At 48.5% G+C, this 15,536-nt stretch overlaps 1 protein-coding gene across 1 annotated transcript in view; it reads left to right on the top strand.

Annotated features, from left to right (window-relative positions):
- The first annotated feature begins 3,524 nt into the window (after positions 1-3,524).
- Positions 3,525-15,536, top strand: part of Sel1l3 (SEL1L family member 3) — a 112,510-nt gene continuing 100,498 nt past the window's right edge. The window contains exon 1 of the mRNA XM_021210528.1: positions 3,525-3,843. Coding sequence (XP_021066187.1) covers positions 3,664-3,843 — 180 coding nt within the window. The 5' untranslated portion in view covers positions 3,525-3,663. The remainder of the gene's footprint in view (positions 3,844-15,536) is intronic.

Here is a 15,536-nt window from a genome sequence, read left to right as displayed (position 1 = left end):
CAGCCCTGAGCCAGCTCCCCACCCTGGGAGTTTGTAGATGCTGTGGGTGGTACCCAGGCCATCGGGTTTGGTGGCATGTACCTTAGCCTACTAAGCTGCTGGACCACTCTCCTGTATGTTTTCTAGACCGGCCTTGTGTTCTTGCGCCTCTTGCCTCAGTTTCCCAAGAGCTGGCTTGACAGGCATGCACTGCCTCTCCGCTCTACCTCCCTCATTCTCTAATTAAAAACAAAACAAAACAAAAAAACAGCAAAAAACATGCCTTGTTCTTTTGGTTAAATGATATTGACAGAATACATTTTAGTTTCTTTGTTCTGAATGGTTTTTTGCTCATCAAGTTTCTTGCTGGCCAATTCCATTTGCTATGACTTTGCTGATCTTAAACCACGTCGGGGTTTGAGAATAACTGGCTGAGGGGTGGGTCTTGCAGAGATGGGTGGGGCTACTTAAACAGAAGGTACCTCCCTATTCCCCCTGGCTCTAGATCCTTGGCTTTTTCTCCTACTGAATCACCTGAACTCCCTTGATTGCCTTGGTTTTGGTCAGGGTTGGGTATGGGTTTGCTTTTCTCTTCCTGTCTCCTTAATGGGGAGATGATAAACTATCTTACACTAAGGTAGGCACAAGGGAGGCCAGATTCAAACAGCCTCCTCCTGGGGGCCTTTGGATTTTAGTGGAGTATAAAAGCTTAATTCAAACCAATGAATTGTGATGATAGAGTTTCAAGTCCTTCCACAAGGCAGTGGGGAAAACAGATTTGTTTCCAAACAAGGGGCTTTCTTCTGAAATAAAGCCATACTCTTCAAGCAGTCTGCTAGAGCAGAGGCTTGGGCAATAAGTGTCTTCTAGACCCCAAAGTCTCCATGTGAAGACTTTTCTCTGCCTTTTTCCAATATAGGAGTCATCAGGCAAGCCCATTCTCATTCTCTGGGTAACAAAGTTATTCAGTGGTCATTTTAGAGGACCACACTGTGTCTAGGTCAGTTTTCTGAAGTGTGCCCATTGCTCCAGATGAAAATGGATGTTCCTGCCCACTTCTGAATTCCTAAAGAGTGGTACTATTCCTAAATAGTACCCAGTGCTACAGAAGACAAGCAAATGCACATCTAGATACAGGGTGCTACATTAAGTGTGGTCCAGCTCCAGTGGAACACCTCTGCATGGGCTACACTTGAGAAAATGCAGCTGCCGAAAGCTTATAAGCTTTTGAAAACTGTATCTTCGTCTGCAAGCCACAGGGGAGACCATTCAGTTCCCAGAGGAAAGAGGAAATCTGGGCCCACAAGAAAGGACAGAAACTCTGGAGAAAGGCAGGAAGACCAGTGGACACCCACAAATTCTGTCTTGCCTCTGACACCCTCTTTTCTTAAACAAGCCAACATTTTCCCTGACACATACTAACAACCTAATGTAGTGGTCCTTGCCTGCAATCCCAGCATTCAGGAGGCTGATGCTGGAAGATCTCATGCTTCAGGCCAGTTTGGGTACATAGAATCATGACCCTGTCTCAAAAAAGAAAAAGAAAGAAAGAAAGAAAGAAAGAAAGAAAGAAAGAAAGAAAGAAAGAAAGAAAGAAAGAAAGAAAGAAAGAAAGAAAACAAGAAAAAAGAAAATCAGGGGGAAAAATCTGTGGAATTTTTTTCCTTTGATGGAAAAAATACAGATGGGATCTGGGACAAAGCCACCCCATCTTTTGTTCCCTTGGACACTAAATGGAATAAATAGTTCCCTGCATCACAGAGGAGAATTTTAAGTGCTTTGTTTCTGTGGAAGTGGGACAGGCAGCCTGGCAACATCTGTCAAACTTCCCAAGTGCTTTATTGTGTTTGCAGCTGGCCAGCCAGGCAGCATCCTTCCTGTAAGCCCATGGCTTGAAAAGTGAGACCTCCCTGATTCTGTACTGTCACCTTGGAAACTCCCTCACCAGGAGGCTTCTCTGGCAGTAGCCATCCAGGACTGAGACTGACCAAGAACGCAGGGCCACTCTACTCTGCCTTCTATTTGCTTGCTCTCCAGGTGCCTTGGACTAAACTAAGGTCTGAGAGCCTTCTAGCTGTGATTGGCCCCGAACTCATAGGCAATCTAAGAAATCAAAAATGAGCAAGGGAGTCCCAGCTCTTTGCTGATATCCCCACTGTAGCCAGGACCAGCAACTGACTCTGGACTTACCTCATTCCTCCCGCACCCACCCCCCCAACCCCCACCCCTGCAATTGGCATTACTTGGACCACAGTAGTGACAACTCCTCAGGGAAAGGATTGTGTTACGTGAGTTCCAATCTATTAATAGTTCCCATCCACACAAATCCACACCAGTGCCAAAGGGACAAACTTTTCAACATGGGTTAACTATCTCACAACACCAGCCCTTGGCTCCCAAGCAGTCTTCTCAGATGCAGGACAGCCAAGCACTTCCCGGAACTACAGGGCAAGCCCTGAATTGCTTGCCCTGTCCATGAGGCTCATCTCACCTGCGAGTGGCTCCAGAACCCAGGTCTACTAGCATCCAGTCCCACCCTGCCTCCCCAAAGCCTAGGATGTGTCCTGATTTTTTTTTTTTTTTTTTTTTTTTTTTTTTTTTTTTTGTAAGCTGTTTGCACACTTCATGGGCCTCACCTCCTTTCATTTGGGGCTTGGGTACGGTTGTACTGGCCTAATTAATTCGTTTTCTCCTCGTCCAAGTGGAAGCCAGAGCTCAGGGATGCAAATCAAATACAAACCCGCTCTGGGCGCCAATACTCCGGACAATTAAAACAAAGAGCGCGGAGGCAGCAGCGGCCACACCGCACAAAACCCCGGGGAAACATCCAGAACGCGTCACCAATCAGGCGGCAGGGTGGGGCACAGCCTGGGCTCTAAACCTGCAAGCAGGAAAGCGGCCCCAAGCCCTGCAGGTGGACAGGTGGAGGTTAGCAGGGGTCAAAATCCATCCCTAAGGATTAGAAGCCAAGTGGCTGCGTGGCTCAACTCCAAGAAAGCACCCTCGGCCCCCGCCCTGCCGGAATGGCGCCCGGGCCACCACTACCCCCAAGCCACCAAACAAACCCCAATGTCTAGTGCTCGGGCGCGAAGTGGGAATGAGCGGCAAGCAGCAGGGTGGGCTCCCGCTAGAGATGCGGGAGGGAGAGATGGAGAAGGGAGAGAGTTAGGGAGAAAGGACGTGGAGGAAACGGAGAAAGTGGGTAGTAGAAGGGGTGAGGGGGGGGGGGAATCGCGGACTGCAAGGGCGCGGAAGGGGCGGAGGAGGAAGCAAGAGAAAGGGATGGGGGCGACCGAGAGCCCGGCGGACCCGGGGGCGAACAGAGGCCGGTGTGGGGGGCGGGACCACGAGGTCCCCACCTGTGTGGGCGCCTACGGCCCGGAGGGGTGGACGCCGTGGGTTCGGAGGGAGCGACCAGGGAGGCGGGCTGGGCAGGGAGGCCGAGGGAGGGAGGGGACGGGACTGCGAGCGGGGAGGAGCCGGCGCTCGGTTGGGGCTGCGGGGGCGGCGGCGGGAGCGGCGGTGGCGGTGGTGGCGGCGGCGGCGGCGGGTCCGGTGGCAGCGGCAGGTGGCCCCGCGCGCGGCGGGCCGCCGGCCGAGGGCGGGAGGGAAGGTGGCGCCTCGGGCGGGGGCCGATCCCTGCACCAGGTGACCTGTTCCGGCCGGGATCCGGGCGGCCTCGCCATGCAGTGGCGCGGCGCGGGGCTTTGGTGGCCACGGCGGCGACAGCAGCAGCAGCAGCAGCAGCAGCCCCCGCCGCCCGCTTTCGGTCCCCGGGCCGCAGCCATGGTCCCCCCGAGCCGCGGTGTCCCCCCGGGCCTCGGCGGCCGCCCTGCCAGCGCGTTGCTCTTTCTCTGCTACCTGGTGAGCGCCGGACCCTATTAGGGTCCTTCCTTCTGCGCGGGCCCTGGGGACGGGGTGGGGGTGGCCTGGGACCCCAACCGCAGGAGGTGGGGATGTCGCCGCGAGTTTGTCTCTTTTTCTTGCCACTGCGCCCCGGGCGCTCCCAGCCCTTGGGATGAGTACCCGGTGCGTGGACCGGACTTGCCGGCTACTCTCGCTGGAGTCATTCCTCTTCCTCACCGCCTTGCTGGAGACCAGGGCTAGGTTCCCCTAGAGTACCCTTCTTGTCCCCAACAACGCTGTACCCTCCCTACCCTGCATTTGCTTTCCGCCCCTTGGAGCGTGGCTCCCCAGCCCTGTCCCCACCTGTCCTGGGCTTTTCATTCACCTTCTTGAAGCTCCTTTGCTCCTTGTGCCCAACTTCTCCTTTTCTCCTGCGCCCCCCCCCCCCCGACCCCGACCCTCCTTTGAGTTTACATCGGGTCCTTCCGGAGCCCAGACGGTTCCGTGCCACCACCGCACCTTGCCTTTCCAGAGGCTCTTCAACTCCTTGGTCACTCCAGCCAAGTTGCGGGTGCCAGAATGAAATCTACTTCTTTGTACCACGCTTACCGCCAGAGTGGGGACTTTAGTTGCGTCTTGAACGTTGTCAGTTTCAGAGCTGCGTTTAGCTTATGCACAGTTTGCAATTTGCACACTTCTTGCCTTCTGTTAGACTTACAAACTAGATGGCAGTCACCTATTTTAAATACCAGAGAAATTGAGACCCTCAGAGTAAGGTGAGGAGATATTTCCCAGTTCTTTGGACGACTTGCTTTCTCCCATTTGTTCCTCAGTTCTGAGCAATAGTAAATTTACAGAAGGCTACACCCTTGCTGCCCAGCCTACTTTATGTTCCAGGATCCTGCGGAAAGCTTAGGTTATCTCGCCGTATATTACTGTAAATAAATGAAAAGGAAAATGCTGAATCATGAAACTGATGTAATAGGAAATTCACAGAATGCTTAAAAAACGAGCAATGTCATTGTCCAGAACCCGGTTCATGTGCAGTGACGGTGTTTGGAGTCTGGTCTTCTAAGCTCATCTGCTAAGGAGGTGCTGTCAGGGCTCGGAATTTGGGTTTGAAGAAATTTGTCACCTATGCAAGTTTGCTGTTGTTTTCAACACTCTTTACTTCTTTCATTTCTTGAGCAAGACAGTGTAAAAATGCAAATATTAATTGTTCCCCCCTCTCTACCTGTTGAACAATCCTTTCTTATATACTGGTACTTTAGGATTAACTAATGCCATTTTTTTTTTTTGTGGTTGGGTTTACTTTATATTTTCATAAGAAGATGTCAGGTAAGGTAATGGGAATGATTTTTTTGTTTGTTTGTTTGTTTGCCCAAGGGATGTTATTATTTAATATTTATGCCACGGGGTTACAGTACACAGACTCATAAATAAAGCTGACATGTCAGATGACGGGGGTTTTGTTTAAATAGATGATCCTGCATACAGAGCACTGCTGGTTAGTGCACAGCCAGAATTTATGGAGTTGAGCAGTCCATGAAATAGTTCCATTCAGATAATCTGGAAAGTTTCACGTGAGACTCTCAAGGCCTGGTTGGGGGCGGGGCACTTCTTGACAGCTGACAACATCAGAGGAACAAGTGTAAAGACCTAAAGGCTAATGTGGCAGTGACAGAAGCTCCATGCTCACCAATTGGGGGGGGGGGAGGGGGTTATAGGGACAGAGCCAAGAGGAGAAATGATCCAAGAGTCAACAGGAGCGGCCGAGGAAAGTGAGGCGGTGGACCCGTGATGTGGAGAGATCAACATGAACACACATCTAGTAGCTGGGTGAGGGGTGGGTATAAGAAGATGGTGGAGGTACCTGTCAGTGTCCCTGCTTGAGCACTTCCTTCTGGGGTGGGGGAGAAGCAGCGTCTGATAGCAGGATATCAGACACTTGAATGAGCAAGAGAGCCATGCATCACTGACCGAGAGAGCTTTGCCCACCTAAGCTAAAGCTGGATTCCAGAGGCAGCCTCCACAGTTTGTTCTGAGTGGCAAGCCGTGTGTTGGTGACAGTGCTCTTCTGGGACACTATACCTGAGATACGCGTGGAAGGTGGGGCTTCTAGGCTTGGGGTGTGAACTGGGGAAAATGTAAAAGTCTGTCACACATGCACAGAGAATGAGAGAGAGGGAGAGAGGGAGGGAGGGAGAGAGAGAATGTGTGTGTGTGTGTGTGTGTGTGTGTTGTGTGAGCATGTGTGTATGTGTTGTGTGAGTGACTGTGTGTGTGTGTGTGTGTGTGAAGATGTGATGTGTTACTGTGTGGGTTCTCCTTGATCAAGGAATGCCTCCTGGCGGAACTGACTGGTTGGGAGGGAGATAGAGGCAAGCAGGTGGAGCAGAATGTCTAGACAGAAGCTCATGGTGAAAGCCATTTCAGAACTTGAAAGCCATAAGAACAGCTTCCATTGTGCTAAGTCACGTGTGGCCACTGCCCAACATTAATCTTAGTAACACCCTATGTGAGCTAGCAGCTGTTATGATCGGCACTCAGAGGAGAGAGTAGTCTCAGAGAGGTTAAGCAAGCTGCTGCAGGCCACACAGACAGCCTGAGAGCTCGATTGTGTTCTGGAGTTTGCTTCTGATAGACCATTTCCCTGTCGCATAAATGTATAGTGCATTAGCAGGGCTCCAGCTATGACCGACCAGCTGCTGTGCAACTGTCCAGGATGTGAGATCATGTCTAAAGTAACCTAAGATGCACAGAGCAGGAGGGATGGGCCGCGGAATAGAAGCAGGATGTTCAAGAGGAAGAAAGAAGGGAAAGAAAAGTAAACCCAGAACCTATTTACCATTGGTAAGGGCGAGGTAAAAACTCAGGGACAGCATTTGAGCTGCATTGTCTCCCAAGGCGAAGGCGACGGAGCAGTGGGTGCCACAGTGCCAACTCTTCGTGATTTGGTGGTCCATTCCTATTTTAATGTCGGCCTGCTTGCAAAGACTGGGATGCAAGTAGCTTTCTGAGCATGACCTTCTGGGGGAGTCTGTCTCCTAGAGCCAGGGTTCTGAGGAAGGGCACCTCCCTTCTTCGTTGACTGGGACAAAGTAACCTTCAGTGCCAGCCCACAGGAGTCCTGTGCCCGTAGCTAGGACACTGCCAGAGTACGAATAATTGTGATGAGACCTGAAAGATAGGCCGGGAAGTCATGCCAGGCAGATTGCTGAAAAGATGATTCCTGGTTCCAGTGACTGCCAGAAAATCCTGAGGTCACCAAAGGTCAAGATGAAGAGAGCCTCCGGAGAGTGAGGGCCCTCCAGAGGGAACCGGTGGTTGAATTGCTTTTGCTAATGTCACTGCTGCTGGGAAGTCTCCTCACACAGGATTCAGCCTGCCTCACAGATCCTCCTGCTGCGTTCTGACACCACTGAGCTCCCCTACCTTCCCTTGCCTGACTGGGACAGCCCCTAGTCCTGCCCTTGACATTGGAGCTTCCAGAAGGCAAATCTGCCAACTGAACTCTAGTCTCCAATGGGTAATTTTTCCCCCCCTTAAGTGAGAAAATAAATCTCACTCTAGGCAATATGGATGTCAGCTGTAGAGCTGAAGTATTCAGAGTGGACATTTGAGCTTGTTAGACAACTAGGGACAAAGAAATAAGAGGGCATTAGCAACTTAGATGTAGAGCGAGATCGTTAGCAGACAGCGGCTGTGATAGAGTCTCGTACCGGAAGCCCTGTAAGTGCGCACATCCCATCCATTACCACTCAGGATTATTCATTATCCTTTCACAATACACAGCGCAGGATGTAAAAAGTTTTTTTTTTTTTTTTTTTTTTTTTTTTAATCTTAAGGACCCTCAGTTACTCAGCTTGTGGAACTGTGATTGTGGGTATTTGGAATTCAGAGGTAATCTCCAAATGTCCTATTTGCCAGTGACATCCCTGGTTGACCCAGTCATCATGCTGGACTCTCCCACTCTGTGGACCCTGCCTTTTGCCTTCTGCTTTTGCTGCCTGCCAAGAGTGCAGGAGCAGTAGGAAATGTGGTAGAGAAGAAATAAAGGACCCAAGCAATTCTGCAAGATGATGGATAGGCAGGAGCAAACCATAAATAGTCCAAAGTGAATTTAGTTACTCTTTCTATTGGCTCGTCCTGTCCCTCAGAGGGAGGGTCTGAGGGAAGAGGGTGAGGAATTGCTGACAGGGTTGTGCCTTGGCAGCCCCTGCCTTCTATCTTCACCCAGAGAATGGCTTACTCATCCCGGAGGGTACTCCCAGGCCCATGTGTCTCTGTGTGATGTACCGTCTCTTCCCCGAAAAATGTGGGACAGATTAACCAGAGAGTGTCTTGGTCCTTCCCAGTGGGCTGGCACTAGGATGCTAGAGTCTCCAGGTTTCCTCACCTTGAGACAAAGAGTGGAGCCAGGAAAGTGAGCCCCCAATGAAATCAAACCAAACCAACCTTATCCGTGTTTGTAGGGTCTGAGTTAGAATGAAAGTGCATGCTAACTAGTATTGAGGGTCTGTGGCACAAGGAGAAATATTGATCGTTGAGGGGATGGTGCATCTCTGGTCCGCTCTGTCTGGGAAGGGGCGGGCTGTGCTTGAGGGGAAATATCTCCCCAGACATACCTTGATGGTGAAGGCCACGTTGACATCATCGCCTGCTCGGCATAACTTCGTGCTTTATGGACATCAAGGGAAGTCTTGCTTATTTACTCAGCAGAAATTGGACAAAATAGGACTTTTAAGCCAATACAATTGCTTTTCTGACCGTGGAAAGTTTGATCCAGCCAGCTTGGAGAGAGAATGTTCTGGAGCCAAAGTCTTCTTAGGTGATGGATGGAGTGGCCGGCAGGAGCGAGAAAAACAGACACAGTTATTGTTTGCGTGTCTGATCTGCTCCCACACACTGGTAAGTGTAAATGAACTTCCTGTGGTGAGAGTGAATGATTTTAGATTCTCCAACCCCTGTTCATTCCTTCAATACCTAGTGGACCATGTAGAGAAGAAAGCCGGTTTTCCAGCTCTGTGGAACAGGACTATTGGAACACAGTCACTCCTTATTGATTTGTTTAAAGGAAGCAAATGCACTCATCCTAAAAGAAGTTTAGGCCATGTGGATAGTTCTGTGTTGTTGTTGTTTTAATCCAGAAGATATATGGGCTCATCTGGGCTCATCTGCCCTCCATGCTTAGGCTGAATCAATGAGCTAAGGTTTCTGACTTTGGTTTTTCTATTATGAACACACATTAACCGATCTATCCCACTTTCTAAAAATATTACAGTACCTAATTACAAAGGCAAAAACAGTTTATGTTTTGTGACTGCGCATGACATTCTTAGATTTGACTTTGATTGGGGCTCCCTTCTGCCGGAACCAGTTATCTGAGGGCTCTGGAGTCTTTTCCTGGCCCCGAGTGAACAGAGCGATTCTTTGGTTTATGGAGTGGAACATTGATATGGTCGCTTAAACAGCATGATATGAGGGGGCCAGAAGTTCCTCTTCCCACCCTGAATGCCTAGCTTAGAGCTGCGGTGCATTTGAGGTTCATTTGTTTTTGTTGTTGGTGGTGGTTTTTTTCCCCCCTGCGTTATCTCACAAGCCTAGAATACAAGTTCAGAGATCTGGCACTACCATTATCATGGTAACAAGAATGAACTTGACAGCTGAGCCAGAATCCATCGGGGTGGGGGGTGGGGGTTGTGAATGGGAATTTTTTTTTTTTTAAATAAGAAAACAATATGAACTAACCAGTACCCCCTGAGTTTGTGTCTCTAGCTGCATATGTAGCAGAAGATGGCCCAATCGGCCATCACTGGGAAGAGAGGCCCCTTGGTCTTACAAACTTTATATGACCCAGCACAAGGCAAGGCCTGGGCCAAGTAGTGGGAGTGGGTGGGTAGGGGAGCAGGGGCGGGCNGAGTGGGTGGGTAGGGGAGCAGGGGCGGGCAGGGGGTGGTATAGGGAACTTTTGGGATAGCATTTGAAATGTAAGTAAAGAAAATAATAATTTTCTTAATAAAAAAAAAAAAAGAAAAGAAAATAGGTTTTAAATTTTTCTGGAGGCATGGAAAAATTCCAGAACACAGGTTGGTTGTCTGGAAGATCAGGAGTGGGGAAAGAGCTGGAGAAGTCCACCCCAAACTGATCCGATTAGTGCCGCCTTCTGGAACCTTTCAGTCTTAGCTCAAGGTTTGTTCCTCAGGCTGGCAATGCTGATGGTAAGAGGGGGGGGGGGCAAGGAGGCTTAGTGGAGAGTAGGCTGCTCATCCTTTATGGGAGAAGTTGGGACAGTCAGGAAGGACAGTGTACTCTCAAGTTCGGATCAGCTTTTGGTTTCTAGGTACCTTCGAGGCCTGTGAGGCAGGAGACTGACCACCTAAACACCTGGCAGGTCCTCTTATCTACTGCTTTATTTTTTTCTTTCAAGGAATATACTAATTCCCACTGTATACCAAGGTCTCTTTCAGAATCTGAAGATGTGACAAGGATATAGGCTCTGGCCTCAGAGTTTCTAGACCTAGGAAAGTGGGGGCGGGTCTCTTAGTTTATGTTAATGCAACCTGGCACAAGCAAATACCTATGAAGCTTGGACACGTGTCACGCCTGAAGCTGGAACTCTTCAAGTTAATTGCCTTATTTTCCTGGCAGGAAACAGCTGACAACCACACACATGGCTTGAGCCAGGAAATCAGCTTTGGCTTAATCAATATTTAGAGTGTGATGTGTTACTAATCGGTGTTGGTTTTGTACATAGCAGAGGTAGCCACAGCTCATGGTGTAGCAGCTGCCCTCTGGGCCTGCTCCAGTCTGGGAGAAGCCAGCTTGCTTCATTGTGTAGGTGTCCCAAAGACTATCTCTAGTCACCTAAGGGTTGCTCAAAGGCCTTAGGCCAGTGCTCTGCACACGACACATGGGGTGATTTTAGGACCAGCGTATCCCTATCATATTACAGAAATGCTGCCCTCTCCCCGAAGTCCCGTTCACACTCCAACTACCACAGTACTTCTCTCACTTCTCAAACGAGCTAGCTCACTGCCCAGCCTAGCGTCAGGTTCTCATCCGACTTGAATCTTTACCGAGAGAAGCAATAGTGGGATGTCAACAGCTACCACTCGGGAGCCTTAGAGAAACACAGCCAAGCCTCATCAGGCCAATGTTCCTAACTGAGTCTTTCATCCCATCTCTCCCATTGCAGCTCCACACAGGAGTGCTTAGCTTCTAGCACTCTGTCTCTCAGAACTCCACCTAGAAAAAAGCTGGATGTTGTTGAACAGTGGTTGGCAAACTACAGGCCAGTCCAGCCAATGTGCCTGTTTGTGAATAGAAGTTCAACCAATCAAGGGTCAAAAATGTCAAAAATAGCCAGGCAGTGGTGGCGCATGCCTTTAATCCCAGCACTTGGGAGGCAGAGGCAGGTGGATTTCTTAGTTCAAGGCCGGCCTGGTCTACAGAGTGAGTTCTAGGACAGCCAGGGCTACACAGAGAAACCCTGTCTCGAAAATAACAAAAAAAAAAAAAATGTCAAAAATATTGAACAAATGGTTGCACCTGTACTGTACATGTATAGGTGCTTTCTCATTATTTTTTTCTGAAACAGCACAATATAACAACTATACACAAAGAATTTACATGATCATTTACAATATACAGGAAGAGGGTAGAGAAGATGACTTGACCAGTAAAATGTTTGCCTTATAAACACAAAGACCTGAGTTCGACCCCCAGAACACACATTAAAAAAAAAATTGAGCATTGATCAGATATAGTAGCACACACCTTTAATCCCAGCATGCAGGAAGCAGATGTAGGCAGAACTCTGTGAGTTCAAGACCAGCCTGGTCTACATAACTTGTTTGAAGCTAGCCAGAGTGACATAGTTAGACCTTATTTCAAAAAGCAAATGATCAAATAAAACCAGATGAATGTGATGGTGTTTATTTTTATCTCCAGTGCTGGGGAAGTGGAGGCAGGGGGATCCCTGGGACTGACTGGCTGGCTGGTCAGCTGAGCTTATTTGACATGTTTCAAACCAGTGAATGACCCTGTCTCAAAACAACAGAACAGCGACATCTTCTAAACAAAAGACATAAACAAAGAAAATTAAGGTGGATTGTGCTTGTGGAACAAGAGCAACGTCCTCTTCTGGCCGTCACATCTGCATGCATGCACACACATTTGCTCACATTACATACATAGGAGGACCTGTTCTACACAGTTCCCCTGTGCTGTATGTATAAGACACCTGAGCATCCACAGATGCTGGTATTGGTTGGGGTCTGGAAACCAATGCCTTTCAGAGACTGAGGGATGACTGCCTTTCACCATTTAGCCCTCCCCCCCCCAAAAAAGAACAAGTTCAATGACCTCAAATCTAGAATAGCAGGATCCATAGACAGTTCAAATCACATCTGTAATTTTGTATTCAGTAGCTGCCACACTGAAAAAGTAAACAAGAACAGGTATGATTCATTTTAATACATTCTATTTAATTTGATGTATCCAAATATTATCATTTTGACATGCAATCAATGCAAAAACCATTAATAAGACACTTTGTAACCTTTTGTTAAATAGCAAGGCTTTGAAATTCAGGGTATATTTTACACTTCTAGCATGTCACAAGTGTCTGTTCTGCCTCCTGACTGTCACACAGGAGAACATATGTGTTGAATCTGCATTCTTTCCATTGACTTTTTCTGACTCCCAGGGCTTAGAGCCAGATGAAAATACAATAATCTTCATATGAGTATCCAGACATTTTCTTTGAAACAGAATTTGGAAGGAAGGCCCTGGAGAGGTACGGGGTGAGGTGTGACTCCACCTCCGTCAGCCACGATGTGATGAGTGTAACACGCCGGGCAAACTGTGGCACGCTGCCCTTATTAATGCAGAAAAGTGTGACGGGCGCATTTTCAAGCAATCAGATGTAAAATAATGAACAGGCTTATTAGGAACCACACTTAGCAGGGGAATCAAATGGCTTTCTCCCTGCATTTCTGTTCAAAAGAGAGCTCCCTCCTTTTAGCATTGAAAATGTTTTAGAGATAAAAAAAAATAATAATAAAAGCAAGAAAACTGGGCCTGGGTGAGCTTTTCAGAAGGTATGGAAAGAATGTGATCCAGAGTCATTCTTCAGAAGAGAACAGGTTGTGGTGCGCCCTGCACCAAGGTAGGCTTTGGACTCTGGGCTTTGTCTGGCCTCAAGAAGCAAAAGGTTCCTTGCATGGATTTCTATGGGAAAGCATCACCCTAGCATAAGATGCTCTGGCCAACTGTCTGCTGCTCCGGTTCAGGTCCACAGGCACCAGAGACTGCTGGCTTTGGGGAAATTCTGTTTGAGTGTTGAATGAATGCATTCTTCCTATGGACCAGCACTGGGTTCATCTATTTGTGCAAAAGGAGGATGCGGCCCACAGTTCCCAGGTAGCCATGCATCTGTCCTGCCTTCGTGTGCTGCAAGGTGGGCATTGTGTTGGTGGCAGGTGTGTGAAGGTGAAGAAAAAGAGTTTGGCTCCTGGATCAGCTCTGCTAGCCCACCAGTGGGGAAATGAGGCGGATGCAGATGCTTGAAGAGGGGGGCTCTCTATCACCGACGGCTCCTGCTCCGCTTCCAACTATAAGATTAGTTTTAATGTGTGTTTTCTCCCTGTGATGTAGTGCTATGAATGAGGGCAGAAAACGAATCCTCTTCCAGAGGGGTGGACAGTTGGATCTGTTCTCACTCCTTGCAGATTTCGGCCCCCAGGTTGCCCGTGAAACATGTAAAGGAACAGCCGGCCCTTCCATTCCCTTTCTGCCATTTGTGGAAACGGACACTTCCCTCTCTTATGATGGTTGCTCTCCACTCTGAATATACATGTGCTCTAGAATGCAAAATATTGTGATATAATCCCACATATCTGCCCCTACGCTGTCTTCTGGCCACTTCATTGTCCAGTGTTCCAAGCCAACAGCTGATCCTAGGTGTATTCAAGTGATTTTGGTTTTAAAGTATGTGTGCATGCATGTATGCATGTGTGCGCGCGTATGTGTGTGTGTGTGTGTGTGTGTGTGTGTGTGTGTGTGTGTGTGCTTTGCAACCCAGTATGGTATTTATGAGCCAACTTAAAAATGTCAAGAGGAACAAAAGTTACGAACCCAAAGCAGCCTTCGGAGATGGCCCCATTATCTGTGTATAAAGGTCTCGAGTCTTTTTATGACTGTAGAGTACTCTGGGACTGTAGGTGCTTCATTTACGTAAGCTGTGGCTACGTACACATTTTATCTCCCACTGTGACAGACAGTGCTGGCATGAAAAGCCTGTGCTGTCTCCCTTTCCCACAGACTTCATATATTTGTAGGATAAGATCCTACAAGTGGGATTGTTGGGCCGGAGGGTGACTGCATTGACTCTTTGGGTAGGTGTTGCCTGATGGCCTTGTAGAAGCGACCAGCAGCAAGCAGCCCCACACTGCAGCCAGCAGAACCTGAAATCTACCTTGGTCTGAGAGTATAGAAGGTTAAAAAATGCCATCTCTGTGTGACTTCAATTTGCTCTTCTGTTCCCGTGAGTGGGGCCGTCCTCCTCACTGAGTTATGAGTAGCTCATATTTCTGCTGGACAGTTACCCTAACCCTTGTGCATCGAGTCCAAGAGAAATCTCCGCCCCTTTCACGGAAACCGCCATGCAGAGGGGAGTGCTCCTGCTCTGGACTGGCACTTGCTGTTCCCCAGAGCCAAATGCTCTCTTTCTTTATCATTGGCTCTGCTTGCACCTCTGCCGTTGCTGTTCTGGTCTCTGCCCCAGCCGTGCTGCTCTCTCCTGAACTGTCGGGTTCTTTGCTGCTTGCCCCGGTTTTGCTGTTTCTGCTACTCTCAGCCTTTCCCTTGCATTGTCTCCTGGAGAACTTCTTTCACCCTACAAAGCCCAAATGGAATCCCACGTCCTCCCTAAGCCTGATCTAGACCTCCACTCCCTTGTGCTTCTGTTGGTGATCTGGACTGGGCTTGGACATCATTTGATTGGCACACTGGGTGTGTTCCCTTTGCCACCCCCTTTTTTTATTAAAAAAAAAATAAAAAATAAAAAAAAAACTATTGACAGGTTTGTTTCCCTGATTCAAGACTTCAGTTCTTATCCACCTTTGCTTCTGTTTTGCTTCTGCATGATGGTTCTAAATTAAAATGGAATAAAAAAATTTTAAAAATTAAAAAAAGAGCCCCCTTCTCCTTCTTTGAAGACCAGAGTAGCTTTAATTATTTTTAAGATAAATTTTTTTTTGTTTTGTTTTGCATGTGGGTGTGTGTGTGTGGGGGGGGGTGGGTTCTGGGATCGAACTCTGGTCATCAGGCTTGGCAGAAAGTGCCTCTACCCAGTGAGCAATCTTACCGCCCCTTTCCCCCACTTTGAAGACCAGGTCCCACTCTGTACCCTTGTCCAGTTTGGAGCTCATTGTGTAGGACAAGCAGGTCTTGATCTTGGCAGGATCTTCCAGTTTCTGCCTCCTGAGTGGTGGCATTAGAGACATCCATAATCAAAGCTGGCCGATGAAGCAACCTCTCCCTTTAAGACTGTGATATACAGTATTCATTTACAAAGCTGACTGTTTGGAAGGGTGGGGTTCAGTAGTGTGTAAGCTCACATTGTGTATAGCTGCTACTGGTCTCAACACCTAGTGAAATTCTAACATCAACCACGCATCCCGCACCGCTCCCCCTCCCCCGACCTC

Source organism: Mus pahari, chromosome 13, assembly GCF_900095145.1.
Source record: "Mus pahari chromosome 13, PAHARI_EIJ_v1.1, whole genome shotgun sequence".
Classification (NCBI taxonomy): Eukaryota; Metazoa; Chordata; class Mammalia; order Rodentia; family Muridae; genus Mus; species Mus pahari.
The sequence above is the reverse complement of the archived record's forward strand: the minus strand, read 5'-3'. Positions and strand labels throughout refer to the sequence as shown.